Raw genomic sequence first — 20,575 nt, 5'->3', positions numbered from 1 at the left:
AAGGCAAGGATTTATTTTCTTTAAGAATTCAAGCACACTAGGAAGGCAGCTGTATTTGTGCCATTATCAGCCATTTATAACTTGTATGAATGATTTTCTTCTAACTTTTCTCTAAGAAAGATTTTATGTTTTTATTTCTTTTGTCTTTTTTTGCTACAGAAAGTTTATTTAACACTTTTAGATTTTCCCTTATATTACAGTAAAATAACTTTTGGTTGTATAATCAGGGCAACATCACTTTTTCTTTCTCTTGTAAAATTACTGGGGTTGCGCTTACAGAGGAATGGAAGTACGTGATGTTACGAGGGTCACTCGAGCGTAGCTGAATGTCAGCCCCTGAGAAACAGCTGTGCCACTGTCAGAGTGTTCCAAAGATGTGCAGAGGATTCTTTAAGGCACTAGATATATATTTATATTTACATTTCAGTCAGACTAACTGAATTTGATATTTAAGTTAATTTTAAAAATATTCTGTTAATCACTGTCTATTCTCAGGCAAATTACATAACTTTTCTAAGCCTTAGTATTACAATCTGTAAATGGAAAAAATTATAACGTGAACTTTAGGGTCCATTCAGACCTAAAATTGTGACTCTAAATTACAATTAGACTAAGGACTAAAGAAATAGGCCCAAATTGGGATTAGAAAAATTCAAGATAGAAACAAGGACTTCTAAGACTTTCAGAAGGAATGATATCAAACTCTGGAACAAGTTCTTGAGGTCTTAAAGAACAGTATTCATAGCAACCTTGGATAGTTCCAGTAAGCTAGATGTGATTGCTTCTAAAAATCGCTCAGTTACTGGACTCCAGCTTTAGCTACATACACACTTACCTCTGCCAGCATGTACGCGGAGAGAAGTGTGATTGCGAGATTATATAAGGTGAGGATACTCCTGAGAGAAAGCGCAGGTCTGTTCTTCATGTATTTGTTACCCAGCCATATTGAAAGCAAATATATGACAGTAAGAAAAAAGGTAGGAAGGTAAGAGTCCAACATGAACCACCCTCTGACTCGAGCATCTGAAAAGAAACACACACAGTGAGAATCATGACGGTCACACTTCTGTTCAATTGTCAATATTGTCACATATATTGTATTTGTACATACCAAACACAACAGGGAACAATATAACACAGCATTAAGCATTATAGTAAAGTAACTATATGAATATAGTTAAATAACTATAGTAAAGTATAGTTGTTTTACTATACTTAAATGCCAGATTTAAGTTAGAGTTTAGGGGAAGAAGAAACCAGTGGGGGCTGATAGTTAAGGAAGGTTTCATGGCACAAAAACATGGCTATACCTGAACACTGAATGACAGAAAAAAAGAAATAAAGATGGGAAGTAACAGTTCTTGAATGCTTACTTCAGAACAGTTACTGTGTTTATTTACTCTAATTCAATTAATATGAAGTAAGTACTATTATGCCATTTTATGGACAAAAAAAAAAAAAAAAAAACAGCTCAGAAGTTTTAGTAACTTGCAAAAGGCCACACAATAGTTGGCAACAGAGTCAGGATGTGAATCGGTCACCTCTATCTCCCAGCTAATTACACCTTGCTGCTGTCCTCCCATGGAGACAATCCAAGCAGTTAGAGGAAAGAGGGCACACAGATATTGTATCCTCATTCATAAAACCCACACTGCCCAGGATTTATCAGGATCATTGTGCTGTAAACCAGGAATGGGTTTAGAGTTCCTCTGATCCAAGGAGAGCAACAGATTATAGTACAGCAAGCATGGGAATCTGAAGGTAGCCTTGGAGCTGACGATTCAGAACTGAGGGCAGAAAATAAAACCAAAGACCAAGAACTGGCCATGGGACCAGAAGTATAAACAGCAGGGAAGCAAGAATCTGGATACATCAAGGGCCCCTTACCCTGGAGAGTGATAATTTAAAAGCCTAAATAAAACCTGCATGATAGATCTATAATATAACTAGTAACCCCTGAAAATAATTATAGGCATAAAATGATTTTTGTTCTCTATTTTGCTTTTCTTGTTTGTTGAAATAAATAATTTGGCCCAGAAATATAAAAATTGCATGCTGTTTTTAATCTCTATTAATAGCTTCATAAGGGGCTGGTTTTGCCAACAAGCAATGCCCTTTTCTTGATTCTTTGGTTCTGTCAGTTTCAGGCCCTATTCCTGGCAGTCTACCCCCAGTCTCTCATTAAACCACCCATCCTACACATAGTACAATTTCTATGAGGAAAGGCCTTCTCGAGCTGTAACTGTCCCATCACGTCTTCTGTAAACATCTCCCCTTGATGATGAAGATGAAAAGGTAGGAAAGCTCTTCTCAGCATTCATGTGACTAACGATAACTACACCTTTCATACAACGGCTCACAATCACCTGTCATGAAAGCCTGTGCCGTGTGCCACTTCCTAATGTTCATCTCCTTATCTAACCCTACTCATCCTTTAACGCCCAGAGAAAGTCTGCCTTCTGAAGGGAGACACTTTCTACTGCTCTTTCAGAATTACAGCTACTTACTTGCATAACAAAATAATTATTATTTTATAATTTATATATTTTATGGTTATAATACTGTTACTATAACTAACATTTACTGAGCACTTATTCTGTGCCAGGCACTGTCCTGAAGCCTGTTACATGTACTAACTTATTTAATGCTCATAGCAATCTTATTATACATGGGATAACTGTTACCCTACCTCGTTATGGTGCTGTGGTTTGAACTGTATCCCCTAAAAAGATATGTTCAAGTCCTAACTCCTGGTACCTGTGAATGTGACATTATTTGGAAAGAGGGTCTTTGCAGATGTAATGCAGTTAAGGTGAGGTCATACTGGATTGGGGTGGGCCCTAACCCAGTGACTGCTGTCCTTATAAGAAGGGGAGGTTTAGATACAAGGATACGAAGAGGAGAATGCCATGTGAAGATGGAGGCAGAGATTAGAGTGTTGCATCTACAAGCTAAGGAACACCAAAGACTGCCAGCAACTACCAGAAACTAGGAGCGAGTCACAGAAGAGATTCTTCCCTGGAATCTCACAGGGAGCGCAGCCCTCCCGGCACCCTGATTTCAGACTGTCAGTTTTCAGAACTGTGAGAGAATGTATTTCTGTTATTTTAAGCCACCTGGTTTGTGGAACTTTGTTATGGCAGCCCTAGGAAATGGACAAATATGGTTTAGTACTTAATTGCTCTCTAACTGTTTCAGATGTACTAGTTTTACCTCCTCAACTACAGTATATGCTCCAGGAGACAGCAGCTAGGGCTTACATTACTACTGTGTTTCACTTACAACTGCTCAGTGCTGAATTAAGAGGAAACAGTCATTAGATGTATATCAGCCGGCACATGAAGTCAAGCACACACTGCAAAACTAATATAGCACCTGAAGTTTTTCACTTACTTTTGTCATGGTCCTATAAATTGTTTGCTAGAGGTGTTAAGGAAAATCATAATCGTGCCAACCAAAAGATGGGAATACTTGCAATAACATTTCTTATCTTTTGGACTTGAGAAATGTTATCTTTGCATCTGTGCCAGGCATTTGTCCAGAACAATATCCTTGATGGTCTAGGCAAAATCAGAAAAGACTTGGGGACATCTAGAAGTTTACTAGGTGACTTGCCAGTCAACTTAACCTTGTGTCACTTTTAGGAAGGGAAAAGGACTCTTGATGGCTTAGATGCTAGACACCCTGTCACTGTGGAAGTCACCTGAGTTGGCTGTCAGTTGTCAATTTTACAAACTCCTTGTTACAAAGGAAACTTCCATAAAAATGACCAATGCTGAGTAAACAACTGCAGTCTTTTCCTCAATTGATCCCACAGCCACGTGATTCCAGGTGACGCTAATCGTAACTGATGGTAAAGTTCAGTGTGAACTTGGCTCAGAAAGATTGCTGTTTAACTCTCTAGTGGAAGTGTCCGATAGAAAGCCAGAGTCACCGAGAAATCATAGCTCCCTTCGTATCCTGCACACCTAAGTGAGAGGGTGATGCCCCCTACGCTGAGCTGTTCTCCCCGCCCACTGGAACTGTAGGGGAGAGGACACGTTAAAGGAGGTTATGAAGGTGATGATCTGCGCCCTGCCTGCCCCATGGGATCATCAAGAGGCTAAAATGGGGGGGAGGAGGAAAAAACCTATGTGAAAGTATTTTTTAAGTTGTACATAATCATTACATTATATTAAAACCATATAGCCATTCACTTAGAATAGTTTATGGCCCTATATAGAAACTGTAGAATGGTCTAAAAACTCTCTAAGTGATTGTTTAAAGATTTTGAGACACAGAAAAACCTCCCCATTGCCCTCCTTCCTATCTCCCCCAATAATGCTGTAGTGAACTATGGACTGTCCACAGTTTTGTGAACGAGCAACGCTCAAATAAAACAAAAACTTTTGTCTAGAATTCACTCATTTATTTGCAAAATATGCAATGCCTAGTATTTTCCCAGAACTGTAATAATCCCTGGAGTTAAATGGTGAGTAAAATAGTCATGGTTCCTGCCTTCATGGGAGAAATAGCTGTTAACAACAATAAAGTAAGTGAAGGGAATAAACAGGGACTGAGACAGAGAATGAGGAGGGATCTGCTGCAGTCCCCCCACTACCTGCAAGGGGTATGTTCCAAGACCCTCACAGGATGCCTGAAACCACAGACAGTACTAAACCCTGTATATACTATGCTTTTTCCTATACATACATCCTATGATAAAGTTTAATTTATGAATTAGGCATATAAGAGAATAACAACAAGATAGAACATTATAACCATACTGTAATAAAATTATGTGAATGTAGTCTCTCTCTAAATATCTTCTTGTACTGCACTCACCTTTTTTCAGACTGCAGTTGACAGCAAGTAACTGAAACCACGGAAAGTGAAACTGGACGAGAGGGGACTATTGTCCTTTAGTGGGGAGAGCCCATCCGAAAAGGTAACATTTAGGCTAATACTTGAAGTTTGAGAAGGAGCTGGCTAGATTGGAGGATAGGGTAGGAGACACAGGGGGAATTCTAGGCTCCAGGAACAGTATATCAAAGACTTTTACATATTTGAGGAATTCAAAGACGACCCGGGCAGCTGTATCGAGGCCAGTGAGGGAGACTGCCACTCACTGAGCTGGAGAGGCAGCAGGGCTAGGTAGCACAGGGGTGCAGTCTGTGACAAGAAGTGTGGTTTTTCACCCTGAAGGCAGTGGGAAGACATTGATGAGTTTTAAGCTAGAGTACCACAGGATAGGATTTAGGTCTTTAGACTATTACTCCAAGAGTGGAAGAGGAGAGATGAGTTGGGAGGACACTGCGGTAAAGTGACTGGTGACAAAGGAACGATGGAGAGACATCTATGCTGATCCTAAGGGCCTGGGCAGAGAAACACACAAATCTTTCACGGGGATTCATCAAGGTATGTAAGAGCAGAAATATCATATGTGACTGTGCCTGGAGGAGGGAGGAAGGTGAACGGGTGCTGGACAGAGGAGAGGAAAGCAGCACAGTTTAGAAGAAAAGCTACAAACTGGCTTGGCCGCCAGAGAAACCCTGGAAGAAAGTACTGCGGTTCATTCTGTGCCCACTTCCTGCTCCTGGAACTTCTTTAATCCCAAGACAGACTGAGCGTGAAGAGAAATGGGGCCTTCTGGATGTTCTAGGAGAAGTATGTTAAAGGGGAAGTTAAGTTTCTAAATGTTAAGCACCACACTATTTTCAAGACACCAGAAATAACATAATCCTTTTCTATAACTAAATGGCATTCTTCCTTGTGTTCTTTCCACATTAAATTTTCAAGTAGCTCACTTACCTCGAGGTCCAAACATATTGTCCAAAAAAGCATTGATTTCATCATCAAAGGCCTTTAGATGCTCCTGAAAAGGGAAAGAAAAGAATGATTTAAGTGGTGGTGGTTTTTTGTTTTTGTTTTTGTTTTTTGTTGTTGTTGTGGTTGTTGTTGTTGTTTTAACTCTCAAAACAAGCCACTACCAATGACACGTAGTTGACAGATTCTCCAAGCGTTCCAGCTTCAAGGACTTTTGACTGCAAGGGCTTAAGGAAAGTGAACCAGTTAATGCAGCCTCACCTTTCACAAGCCTGTACAGGGTCGGAAGGAAACAATTCCTCTTTCATTTCTTCATGCAAGAGGAGTCCTAGAAAATAGGCTTGGCACATTTCAACACCGAAGGGTTGTTGACCTTAATTCCATTTGCCTCTAAAATGCTTACAGGCAAAGCTGTGCGGCTTCCACTGTTGCAATTAACAGGAGCTGTGTGAGCAACAGGGAAAGCCCATTCCCGCAGAATGTAAATGTAAATTTTAAATGAAAATTCAGCTGAACTGCATTTCATTAAGCTGAACCTAAAATTTTGAAGAGGACTTGTTTGTCAAGTAAGGAAACTAAGCACTACAGCTTTTTTTTTTTTCTATTTGTGTTTTGTTTTCAAACTTTTTTTTTTTTTTACTCTTACAGTAAATAGTGTCACTTAGGGTGCACCAAATTAATTATCATCACTTTAACTGGATTCAGGTTGGGGCTGGAATATTGCTGCTAAGAACCTTAAGGTCAGGAAGTGGGGGCTGCCAACTTGCCTTCAGCCACTCATGCTGGTCTGCTACAAAATGCTTCCAGTACCTGCTAAGGTGGTGTTCCCTCCCTGCCCCAGAGGTCTAGAGCCACCTCCTCAAGGAAAGGGAGGAAAAGACAGAGCACAACCCAGTGTTTCCAGGAAAGGGACCTTCTGAGCAGGACTGAGGGCCAGCAGAAAGACCGTGCTTGTGGAGCAGCACAGCCTTGGGATGTTTATCCAAAACATGCTTTAGATTCAACAGCTGCCCCCAAACTGCCTCACCCTCAACGTATAAATGCCAAAGAGGAGAATTAATTCGCTGGCATCTGACAAGAGGAGCTGCCCATTTGGTGATTGGCACCTGTCACCTGAACCTATTTTTTATTTGTGACTTTGATCCTGAGAGAAAGTTCAAGGAAACTTAGGTCTTTGGGAACTTTAGGAAGCTTGGGAAGGAGGATGGAGATTACAGAGTAACATGTACGAGCACCTACTACTGCTGGCCACTGCTCTAGGAACTTTATTTTCACTATTTCATAATATCTCTATAAAACGTATTTGAGCTAAACCAAGCTCGAAAGTTTTCAAAGAGCATTTGTGTCTTTGGTTTCCACACACGGTGTCTCAGGAGACTTCCAGACTTGAGAAAGGTCAGTTACCTGAGGTCTCGGTGTGACAGAATATGATCTGTGTTGCCATCAGCATGGGGCAGACCTATCCAGAGGCCTCTCAGTTTTGAGCAATAAACATTACTCTCGCAAATGCACTCGCCCTCATAACAAATGCCAATGAAATCTTTCTTCCACTGCTGCATCCACGAACAAATGTTTAAACTTTTTTGATTTGTTTGCTGAGGCTCAAAATCCATTTTCCAACATTTGTAGAGCAAAGAAAACTCTAGCTAAATTAGGTCACAATGCTCGTATTTTCGTGTTATTTCTATATTGCATAAATTTAGTCATAGTGGAAGAGTAGTAGAAACAAAAGTAAAAGAAGGGAAGATATGAAGAAAGCAGAGAACAAGAGATGAATAAAAAGGGGCATTTTGTTTTTTCACTCATTAATTTATTGACTCACTAACCAATTATTTGAGTATTACTATATACTAGCACTATTTTAGATGCTAAAACACAAAGTCAAATGAGACATGATCCTTATCTTCACATAGTTTTCACTCTAGACGGAATAATACATAAATAAAAAATTACAGTGCAGTCTTAAATAATATGAGAGGTTTACAGAGATCTGCTACAAGAGGACAGAGAAACACTTTAATTTAGATCTCTTAAGAAGATGAGGCTGTGGCTGAATTTTGAAAGACTAGTCTAGGACATTGTCTAAATGGAGAGGGAAAGAAAAGACACACTAAGAAGAAAGATTAGTGTATGGAAATACATTGAGGCATGACTCACTTGGGAAGTGTTTATGACCAGGGTCTCTAGTGACCTATAGGACAGACAGAACTGCAGCCAATGCTGGGAAAATCAGAAACCTGATATAAAAATTACCTCTTTATTTCTGAGTTATTTAATATAGTTAGTAAGGAAGTTGTCTAAAAAGACCATGATGAGATGAGAGGAACAAACCAAGATTTACACTGGATTAGTAAAACCTAAGTACAGAGGGTTTTGTAGTGTCAGTCGACTGGGGATGAGCGCTCAGTAAGGGACGACAGCAGCATTTGGCTCAGGAAGTCATAGCTGTACACTGGGTTGTGTGTGTGCATGTGAAGCACGCTGGACAATGCCTCCAGATTAACACCACAACCTAGGAGCTAAGAAAAACCAACGAACTCCATGTGGCACTTCATCCATTCAAACAACATTTTTGAATAGCATTTGTGAGAGTGGTTGACTCAAAAGTTTACCAGACCAATTAGGAAAGTGAGACATGTAGAGAAACGTGAACAGCAAATGATTAAGAAGAGGGAGATCTGCAGAACTGCCAAAATGATAGACAATAAAGGACTTAGGATGGGTTTTCAGAGATGGTTAGAATGTGGATAGATAAGAAGAGAGGGAACAGTGTACCTCTCGGACCCGAGCAAGAATGGTGCTGTGCTCAGCTCCATATTGTAGAAGAATCCCCCCGCCCCCACCCCTGGTCATTCTTTGAGCCAAGGGAACATGGCTTACCCATGGCCACAATTTCCCCTCTCCAGACTATGCTCCGAGTTCCCCAGGCCACAGAATTCCCTGCCAAATCACCCTGAGCCCACTTCTAGAACAACTCCTTGCCCCCACAAGAAAGTCCACACTCCATGATCTGGAATCCAATGTGTAGCTGTGTACAGCAAATAGCTGAAGAATGAAAGACTGGATGCAAGAAGGGCCTTATTTGTGTATCCCTGATTACCTACCACAGTTGGTAGGAATATAAAATGGTACAATCACTTTGCAAAACAGTTTGGCAGTTTGGTAAAAGCATAAACATACACCTACCGTAAGATCCAGCATGCCACTTCTAGGAATTTACCCAAGAGAAAAGAAAGCATATTTCCATGCAAAGACGTGAACACAAATATTCACAGCAACTTTGTGATCACTAATAGAAACCCCCAAATGTCCAACAACAGGTGACACAGCTGTATAATAAATACTACTCAGCAATACAAAGGAGTGAACTATTGATGTACACACAACATGGATGGATCTTAAAATTATGCTGAATGAAAGAAGCCACACAAAAATTACATACTGTATGTTTCCATTTATATGGAAATGATAGAAAATATAACTTACAGTGACAGAAAACAGATCAGTGGTTGCTTGGGGACTACAAGGGAAGAGACCAGAATATCCTTCAAAAATGAAGGTTAAATCAGGATACATTCACATATGCGTAAGTGAGAGAATGTATAGCCAGCACAACCGCACTGCCTACTATGCTAAAAACGTTCTTCATGCCAAGGGGAAGTGATTCCATATGGAAAGTAGAATTTACAGAAAAGAATGGAGAGCACCAGAAATGGTTCTAAGTAATTGAAGAGCCATAACCCAGAGCACCCTAGGGAAAGCCTCCGCCTGGCTCCTCACGTCCACTGTGACTGCCAGCGCCACCCTCACCACCTCTGACACTGTGTTCATCTCTTCCACCAGGAAGCACCATTGCCTGACACCCAGTGATGTCCTGGACCTGTTCTTTCTACTGCCAGTAAAAAGACCACTGGGAGGCAGTGGTGACCCACCTGAGGCAGATCCACTGGACTGCCTTCTTACAGAAATCTGAGATAGTCGTCTTAGCCATGGAATATGCAACTCCCAGGGCTGGTGGACTGGCTCACCACACACTCCTGCCTCAGCTACCATTTTCTGTGAGTACTTGGCAAACAGGAGAGCCACGGAGGGGCACACTTGTTTTTTTGCAACCATGATACTCACTGGGACTCCCAGTCATCACTGGCTCCATCAGTTGGAAAACCAGGGCATCTCAAATGGAAGGCCATTCCCTGGTCTGTTCTTGAAGGTATGAAGCTTATGATTACTGTGAGGACTGCCTCATCCTGAACACTTTGACAGCCCAGATTTTCCTTAGCAAAGGCTGCCTTGCAATCAGAATCGCTACTACCATGATTAGGGACCACTCTATGAAAGCCAAGGCAGGAAGCAAGGCAGAAACGAACCCACCCCAAAACTCTGCCTGTACATTGTCCCATCTCTAAAAGGGCAGAACTCTAGATTCCATTTTTCCTTTCCCCTTCTTTCTTCCTTTCCTTCCTCTTTCACTCATTCCTTCTTCTCTACCTTCCTCCTTTTATTGGTTTTAGGCATTGCATGTTTTTTTTTTTTTTTTAGTATTTGTCTACCACGGGCATTACATTATATAAAAATCCAGTGATTCAAGATCTTGGTGTTTATCCTGTTTTGTCAATATAGTTTTATAGAACACTTTAAAGACACTTATTCAATCAGAATAGCTATTTTCCACCACCGACGCATTGCTTTTTAAAATTGGCAAAAGCCACTAACATTATGAAACAGACTGGAAGGAAACACAGCATCCAAATCCTCACTTTCTTCTCTTTTTTTGTGTGTTATTTCAGAGTCAACTAAATCTGAACAGTTCAATGACAGCAAGTCAGGAAATGGGATCTGACCAGCTTAGGAATATATCACATTTCAGACTAACCTGACACAACTCTGACAACTTCCCAGAAACGTTAAGGTCAAGGCTGAGTTGGACAGAACTGAGAAACAAGGAGGTGGTCTCCCAGAGGCGAGGGAGACAGACTGGACCACCACACAGTGAGTCCAACGTCATTCTCAGGGCTTAGGATGGCCAACAAATGTTGAACCTCTTTTGGCAACTCCTGCAGGATTGTTCCCAGCCAGTGTCTCGTGTATTTGAAGGAGCTAACTATGTTTACATTTGTGAATGAAACTAGAAGGTTTAGAGGATGGATAAAAGTGGGCATATAGAAATACATAAAATTATTTGGCTGTCACACAGCTAACTTCACACACACAATGTGTGTTTATGCACATTTTACGCTGACACCCTTAAACTGCCTTTCAGGAGCCTACGCACTCAACAGTACCTCCCGCTACTGCTCTGTGGAGGGAGCAATAAGCTAAGGGTGAGAGTGGGCAATGGGCAGGCAACTCTTCCTTATGTATGGAACTCTAAATTGTTATTACAGGTCTTAGGAATAATTTTCTTAAGATTGAAACTGTCAGGCCGGGCGCGGTGGCTCACGCCTGTAACCCTAGCACTCTGGGAGGCCGAGGTGGGCGGATCGTTTGAGCTCAGGAGTTCAAAATCAGCCTGAGCAAGAGTGAGACCCCATCTCTACTAAAAAAAATAGAAAGAAATTAGCTGGACAACTAAAAATATACAGAAAAATTAGCTGGGCATGGTGGCGCATGCCTGTAGTCCCAGCTACTTGGGAGGCTGAGGCAGGAGGATTGCTCGAGCCCAGGAGTTTGAGGTTGCTGTGAGCTAGGCTGACGCCACGGCACTCCAGCCAGGGTGACAGAGCGGGACTCTGCCTCAAAAATAAATAAATAAATAAAAAGAAACTGTCTAAGGTAGGCACAGAAGACTCTGAGGAACATTTATAACATCTTAGGATAGATATAAATGAGCTAACCATGATGGTGAGTGATATTGGCTACAGTTTACCAAACACTTAATATGTTCCAGGCACTTGGTACATGCTCTCTATGGTTTTCACAGCAGCCTTGCAAGTTGGGTATCTTTCCCAACTTACAGATGTGGAAATTGAGAGTGTACACTCAAGTGGTGCTGCGGTGCTGCTGTGCGAGACTTGAACTACAATGAATCAGTGTTTTTACACCTTTAGCTTGAAGGGTTTCAGAGCCCGGATAGCAGAGTAAAGTCTCTGCAGAGCTCATGCTCCTTTCTTGTGCTGTGGTATCTCAGGACACCAAGCTGACAGAGACAATGGGGGTGATTTTGTTTGCATCCTGGGTAACCTTGAGGCTGTGGGACAGTCCCATTCAATTAAGGGGACAAAAGGACTTTTTAAAGAACAAAAACTTATTGCAGTTTTGTTATGCTCCACTTCCCCACATGGCTGTCTCTCTCACTTCATCAGAGTCTGGTCAGGTGGCCACTCCGTACATGTCTCCCTGATCGCCTCTCATGGGACTCATCACAGAGGAGGAAAGCATCGGCTGGTGGCGTCCTGGCCTGCAGTGTAGCATCATTTGCCAACCGCTGACCTGCTCTATTTTTATTACCCAAACTTTCACTGGCTAGTTAATCAGTTTATTGTTTTGAGTCCTCCACTAAAATGTAAGCTTCAATTATCCCTAATTCCAAGAACAATGCCTGGCACATAGTGGGCACTTAATATTTATTGAATGGAACTAATCAAACTCTCATTCTTCTGAACCTTCACAATACGCACTTAATACCTATTTCATATTACTTTGCATTCCTGCTTTTATTTTCATATATGTGATCTGGTTTCCAATGTATTTTGAAAGATCTTTAACACTCTTAATTCTTGGTTTATCACCAGGGTCCAATGGACCCAAATTTTTTAATTTCATTTTTGAAGTTTCTTTCGTCCAAAGAACAAAGAAAAAATTTGCTTATATATTTTTAAAGTAGACTCAAACTCACTCTATCTTGCAACTGACATGAGTCTGATGGACCCTTTTCAAAATTTATGATATATTATGGGATCTTAGTGGTATTTTTTCTATTATTTTAAAACATTTTGCTATTTAATTAACCTAGAAATTATCTCATCACTACTCACCAATAATTCCAATCTGCTAAAAAATATGAAAATGTAAGGATGGAATTGCCTAGAAGGACAACGCAATAGTCAAATAAGCCATTACTACGGCATCATCCTTTTTTTCTTTTTACCCAAAATATTAGATCATGCTTCAAGAAGACACACAAAAAAATCTAGAAACAACCATCTTTATAGACTTTTTAGGGCTTTCATCGAACACAGTTGAGAGTCTGGAATTTTACATGTTCAAAAACTTTAAGATCACCTGAGGGTCTTATTAAAGCACAGATTCTCATTTAATTGCTGTAGGATGAGGCCTCACTTCAATTCTAACAAGTTCCAATGCTGTGGTCACATTCTGAGTAGCAACAGTTAGACCACATATGATCTATTGAAACTTGTTTAGATTATAATCTAAACATTGATTTTTTGATGGGTTTTTATCATAAAAATATGAAGTTCTTGCTTACTTTCTATAAATCTACCAAGTATTTCATGACATACTCTATGCTATGAAATTCAAAGTTGTTATATACTTATTATATAACCATTCATTTCAAGGCATTTAGTAATTAGCTGGCTGTGCAAACCCACTTAATAGTATGGATATTGCTCCAAACAGAAATGAAGTCACTGGGTTGGTTGTATTTTTCCTTATATTTGCTGTGCCTGAGTATAATATTCTGGAGGTGGCCTGCTCAGGGAAGAGCACAGAAAGACGCATGCCTCTCTTAAAGTTATCACAATATTACATCAGACACTGCCTCAGTTAATACTTGCCAACAAACATTATCAGGGTTTTTGTGGTGTTAACTACTGTCAAAATCAAGACTTACCATCCTATGCTTCTATAACTGATTTTTACTTAAGTAAAATTTAAAAAGTTTTTATTCCTATTGAATTTATCTTCTACACTTCAGCCCCACCTTTGCACACTGACAAGATTAGTCCAAATTCCTAAATATAGATTTATTTTTTCTCTAGGTTTAGTATATTTTAAAATTTTGACCCTTTTATTCAAATGACTAGTAAAACGTTGTTGAATAGCCTGGGTAAAAGGGAAAAAAAAAGCCCCAAAGAACACCTTTCCATAAGCCTTAAGAAATGCCATTCTGTAAGAAAAGAAATCATTGTTTCACAAGCCCTAATCTACTTGCCTATGCTTGTATGTACAAGCATATATAGTATATGCACAGGAAAATTTCAGAAGAGTTCACATCCACCTGTTACAACAATTACCTCTGGGGAGGCAAGAATGCGGAGTGAGGGGGAGCAGGGAAAGGGAGACACTAACTCTTTATATATCTGCATTGTTCTACTTTTTAACAATAAATCATCAATATATTAACTGTGTAATTAAAATATTATGACTAAAGACCAAGGAAAAAATTAATGCAATGACTTATAAAGGAGAGTAGTACAATCTCCTCCTTGAGGCCTAAAAAAAAAAAAAAAAAAAAAAACCCACTCAGTTTTTAATGGGTTGATTTTTTCCTCTCCATTTGAAATAAAAGGTGAGACGAATCAGATGATACCATGATATAAAATGACTAAAAAGTACGATCCTATTTGAGAAATAATTCTTCGCTAAATGTGACAAGCAACTTAGATTTTCATCAAATATGTATTTTATTTTTGTACTGATACAGATTAATGGTAATAGTAATCAGCCCAATTCTCTATAGTAAATGGCAATAAATGTTCAGCTAAATCTCGAATGTCACATTATACACTCCAAGCTACCAAAATCCAACTATCTTCAAAAGATCAATAGAGCCAGTAGCTGTCCACTCTGATATTTCTATATGGGTCTTTCCAAGATGCTCAGAGATGGGGCAGAAGAGGGTCCCTTTAGTTATTCACTCTGCTTTATCCACTAACATACTTCAGAGGAATACGATGTCTGGGTGAAGAATAACTCCATTCCCATAGTAAGAGAAGGATTTTTCTTCAATCCAAACAAACACACACAGGGTTTCCTCGGTGGATCTGCAAATAGTCTGTCCTGAGTATAGGTCAGACTGCCATTTTGTTAACAGTAAAACAGGATTTTTTCCCCCTAGTAGATTAAAATTATGCAAAAATCAAAGCCCCAAAGCAACTCTAGTCTAGTGATAACCTCATTATTTTTATCATTATAAGTATTGTTACTGTCACTAGTATCAGTATTTTCCTACGATGCAAATAATACAGTAGAGAGCTCAGTGGAAGGACACTATACTACAGTAGTCCAGACATATGCATTATGCATCTTAACCTCAATTCCTTGGTGTCCAACTGGATGTTACAAGAGAAACTAGCATTCTTTTTTGGCATAAAATCTGAAGAATTTTTAAAAATAAAGTAACTGTTATTAACTCCTTTGGCTGAATGGGCCAGAAAGAATGCAACGACCTCCACCCACTCTTCTCAGCCTGTTCTTCCAGATCCTCATGTGCACTTTTTGCTCCAGGCTTATCTACTTACATGGCACTCCCCCAATGCATGATGTTCTCTCTCTCTTGTGCCTTTGCATGTGGCCTTCCCTCTGCCTGGATGCCTCCTAATTGCATTTTAGTTCACCCTGGCCACTCTCCTTCTCCCAAACTAGTCAAGATCCTCTTTTCCTGGCACATATTAAACATTCAATAAGTACTTGGGAAATGCATCTATTATAATGAACGAGTTTACCAGAATCGCACCAGGAATAGGGCTGGCAAACTTCAGGGGTCCATTTTTTACCTCGTTTTCCTTTATCAACACTCTTCAACAGGTTCAGAGGATTATCAGGATGTGTGTGTAAGACTATATACTTGGCAAGTAAAGAGTGCTGGGGAGTAGAGAGAATAGAGACACTGAGAAAGCTTTGGTAAAGTATGACTGTATTTTAAAGCAGAGAGATTTGGAGAGAGCAGTAATACAAAAACCATAAAGACCATGACTCAGTGGAAACCAAGTAGTAAAACTCTAAACAAAATCTTTTTATTCTAGATTTTCAAGAGATAAATATCAATATTTAAAAGTTACCAGTAATCAATAATGTGTTTTAAATAGCAGTTTTATGGTGTACTATAGGGCATGCATGCATTCGATTATCTGCTCCTCTATACATGGTGGGGTGGTGCAGCTGGCTCACCTTTTGGCTTCAGAATCCTCTGCAAACTGGCAGGACATTCCACTTTGCACGAGAACCTGAGCAATGTCTTGAGAGGGAGCTCATCCTAAGGAGGCCTGTTGTGGAGTGGTCAGGTGCTGACAAGGCTGTCTCAGTAACAAAGCACTGGACGTGAAAGGAGTAAAGGAATGTTAAGTGTAGTAAAGAGTCTGTTACTTGGGATTCTTTATGGCTCAATTCCCCAGAGGTCCCAGGGAGACAGAAGGCAATGACGAAAAATAGGATGTACTTACATAAGACATTGAGGATGTGAGACAGGAGTGCTTTATGATCTCTCAAACATAGAGAAGAAGAGACAGGCATTCTCCTCAAGTTTTTCGTAGAGTACTGCATGGAGTCTGCTACATGCAGAGCTCCACAGTGTCAGAAGTTGTGTTGAGCCAAAGAAGAATCAGTGCCCAGCAGAGCCTGGGACACCTGGTGTGAGCCACAGTGAGCACTGCCAAGCAGCTGCATGCAGCAGGCCTTCGGCACTCCACGGATGCAGTGGTGGGGCTCAGTGGGCCTGGGGGCCTTCCCCGCAGAAGGGGATCTGAGCAAGAGAAGAGGACTATCCCCACAGGTCATGAATAACACACCAGAATCAGTCGTGAACAGCCCCGGGAGAACTCCTGAAAAGAACTGTCTGGGTATGTGCGCTGAGGTGAGAACTAGTGAAACAGAAAATATATATACACAAAGTATAGAGAATTAAGTCTCAGGTGTGTCTCTGGAGTACAGAATGATGCTTGGTTATCAAAGATTAAGTATGTCTTATTTGTTAAGCCTCAAAAATAGGTTTTAAACACTTGAAAGATATTTACAAGGCTTAAATGATTTGTAAATTAATTCACTGGTTACATAGAAAGTTATTAAGTTTAAGGAAACTGATATTTTACTAAATATATATTCTTAATAATGAATACAACAAATTAGCTTCTTTGCAGTCATTTTGCAAGTTATGGCCTTCTCTCCAAGAGTATGGAAATCAAATCCAAATACATATTTATCTCAAAACATTCCAATCTCATTTAAAAATATTAAATAACTTGCCTTAATTTGAAGTGAATAAAATAAAATCTGCTATACAGAAAAACAAAGAGCTTCAATTTTACAATTAGAAAATAAAGTTAATAACTGATTCAATACTGAATACGTGAGGAACAAAAAAACCTAACAATGCTGCTAAGTTTGCAATTCAAGATATTTATAATGATTATTACAACTTTTGCTTCCACAGGAAGTGGCGAGTGAATACAAAACTCCTTGGAGATTTAATCCAAAGCCAGATATCTGTATTCAGGAGACCTTGGAACTGTACCAGTTCCTGAATTTGGGGACATGGGGAAGAATAAAGCTCTTTCACAATTAACAACAGCAATGAAAGGAGATTCTGTTTGTATGTGCTCTGGTTATCAAGTACTGACCAGAGGACAAGCAGGTTGGCTATTCTGCATGTACAAGTGGTACCCTTTTGAATATGAAAACAAAAAGCTTTTAATTATTTCTTGGAAAAAAATATGGGCTAGATTTGATTTCTAAGTTTTTAGGCAACAATCATCTATTTCCACATATTTGTATATATTCTATAAATATCAACAGTATTTCAATATATTTATGGTCAAATCAAAAGAAGCATTCTTTTACTGCTAATACTGAGCAAGAGATAATGCATGAGTCATATGGACAGATTGTTTTATATTATCCTTCTTTCAAGCTATAAACTTCCAATTAATATGGGGATTTATTGAACAATCCAGATTCTATCCCTGCTAAATGAAATCTTCACCACACGCTTTTTTGTTTGGCAGTACATTACCAAAGTGACAGATGATTCACCCTTTATTGCATAAAGTCTTTTCTAGGAGGTAAAGGAAAATCATACCTCTCCCTTAGCATTTTAAGCCAGATAATGTCAAATCAAATTTAGTATAATTAGCAGGCATTACGAGGAAAACAAATCATCAAAAAGCAAAATGCAGCCTGAGCTGTGCATGCAGAAAAATGGGAGGGACACCCCCCTGGCCTTAGTGATTGCTGGTGTTACAAACTAATTTTAGATATTTTAATTTCAAGTTATTTTAAGCATTTTCTGGGGTATCACCTTGGTTAAGTCACTTATCAATGTTCAATCATCAGTTCAACATGGTCTCCCAAAACACAGGGCTGATGGACAAAGATAGGCAACTCTAGGAAGCGGGGGGAGGAAAGAATGGTTAAAAGCATTATTTATTTTACAGATGATGAAAGGCAAAAGACATTTATTACAAGCTATACACTATAATAAAGAAAATTATGTAAATGTAAGCCTCTGACCCCTATTTTTATTGGCACTGTGTCACACAATCTTCTCTCCAGGTTTTTCTTGGCTCTTGTTTTGAATCCTGCTAAATGAACACTTTTAAGAAGTATTACTATCCATTTTCTTATTGATAAATCACTTATATTCAATAGACAATAGAAATCATTTTGTAGTATGAAATGCTCCTTAAATACAATCATTTTAATCCTCCCACTATTAGGCTTCCAGAAACCACTGCTTTTTGCCATTACAGTATAAAAATATGTCCATATATTCTCTAATTACTTAGAATTATTGAATAAAATGATCTGCAAGGCCCTTTCTAGCTCTCCACTGTTAAAGAGACAATGTGTCTTTGTTCTCCCATCCTTCCAATTCTTTCCTCTCCTCTCTTCTACATCTCCAAGCTAGGAGGCAGAATGCCAGATTCATTTGGAAAGGAAGAACTGGCTCTAAAAGATTGTTGACCAACTATCGGCAATCAGCAAACATGAAATTATCATGGATTTTGAAACAAAAAGTACAAAATTCTCAAAAGTAACCCTGACCTAAACTGGCTTTTTGGGGAGTGGGTTGATTAATGGGAAGAAAGGCATGATGAGTTTGTTCCTAACTCCAATGGACAAATCTGTTTTGATTTCTCACCAAGATATTTGAGAGAAACTGTTATATAGTCTTTTCTTCTGTATCTGTATCTCAGGAAATTCAGAGAGGGATGGATTTTTTTTTTTTTTTAAATCATCCCTATTGGAAAGTAAAGATTTCAGTGACCTTGTTTGTCAAAGTCAAGGAGAATTGGCAGTGTCCAATGGCAACACAAAGAAATGGCTTAGTAGGGGAATCGGCATCCTCCCATAACTTCTAGTGGCCACTGCCCTCCACCACCATTCTTTGGAAAGAAAAATTTATATTTTCTCAATTTTCTTTAAATTGCTAAGTAATAGTTTCACGATGCCCCGCCCCATCCCCATTCTCCACACCTGCTGCCAACACTGATGGCCATCCCATTCTTTGTCTATACAAAAATTTTGAAGCTATTATTAAAAATAAGAATATAAAACACCCAGTAACTAAACTATTTTTAATTTCATATTTGGTAATTTCATGTATGTAGGACTGATACATAATTTAGAAATGAACTGGGCAGATAGAACTGCAATCAGTTCTATCTGAAATCTGTAGCCTTTTAACTTAATACTGAGTGATTTCTATTTAGTAAGTTGGGTTACTTCACACATTTCAGTTCAATTGCATGCAAGTACGGTCTTCTTTTGAATGCCTACCTTCAGCGCAACTTTTAATAGGGTAGAAGGAAAGTTTTAAAATTAATAAATGCCCATTTGAAACAAATATAAATGTATCACAGAAATTAAAATGGAGTTAGAAAAGCACAGCCATTCAAAGCCATACAAATAATGCAAGAGCATATTACCAAATTTTCTTTAAAAAATGTATGCATCAATCTGTTCCCTTTTCTATTAGAAACTACGTGATTGCTACAAAATAAACACAAAAGTGCACTAATTGTTTTCATGATTTTATGATTTTTAAAATTTTTTCTTGGCAGAAGTCTTCACCCAGTTTTAGCCTTTCAGCTCTCAAAAATTATTTTTCTTTTTAGATATAGCTTTTTAGAACTGTAACATTAAAAAGAATGTTAATTACTATAATTAATGCAGCTCTAAAAGATGTATAGTGTTTTTCATTCCAATCTGTAAAAAAGAAAGGATAAATTCAGTAACACTAATAGGTAGTGACTCTGGGCTGGGGAGGGCAGTGGTGAGAAACATTTATGAGTTTTCTTTAGGAAGATATTGGATGGCATCATGTTTTCAGGACAGTGCAGAAGTAGCAATTCCAAAGAGCCACAGTTATGACTGCATGGCTTCCACTTTGCTAGTGATCTCAGCCTGATTAGTGGTCCTAGTTGTTTCTCAAAAGGTGGCCAGAATTAATCTCCAGAGAAGTAAAGACTTAAGGAAAGTTTCCTGGTCTGACTGCATAAAAATAAATGTGTTTTGGGTTTAGACATATTAGAATAGCTATAGGAAAAGATGTTAGCCCATGAAATTTTTTGTCATTTTTGAAAGGAGAAAGTCTAGCCAACTCATTTGCATAGCTTTAAAAGAGTTTTAAAAGATCTCATTTAGGTTGAAAATGTGAATGGCTCCTGTAGCCAGTAGCTAGCCAGACAAAAAGGTCAGGCTGTGCCGGGCTGCCAAGGTACAGGTGAGCAGTTACATGGTATGAAATCCTTTGTGATCCTTCTGGGCTATGACAGGAGGGGCAAGCAGACTCTTACACATTAATCTTGGACTTGAGGGCGAAGTCTTACATTACAGACATCTGGGACAGCCACTAAGAAACTGATTCTTAGAG

General features: G+C 39.2%; 1 protein-coding gene across 1 annotated transcript in view; it reads right to left on the bottom strand.

Annotated features, from left to right (window-relative positions):
- ELOVL2 (ELOVL fatty acid elongase 2) overlaps positions 1 to 20,575 on the bottom strand; it is a 51,325-nt gene that overhangs the window by 12,108 nt on the left and 18,642 nt on the right. Inside the window, exons 3-4 of the mRNA XM_069493269.1 lie at positions 5,791 to 5,854; positions 836 to 1,023 (exon numbers count right to left, since the gene is read on the bottom strand). Coding sequence (XP_069349370.1) covers positions 836 to 1,023; positions 5,791 to 5,854 — 252 coding nt within the window. The remainder of the gene's footprint in view (positions 1 to 835; positions 1,024 to 5,790; positions 5,855 to 20,575) is intronic.

This window comes from Eulemur rufifrons, chromosome 18 (assembly GCF_041146395.1).
Source record: "Eulemur rufifrons isolate Redbay chromosome 18, OSU_ERuf_1, whole genome shotgun sequence".
NCBI lineage: Eukaryota > Metazoa > Chordata > Mammalia > Primates > Lemuridae > Eulemur > Eulemur rufifrons.
This window is presented reverse-complemented; position numbering and strand designations above follow the sequence as displayed.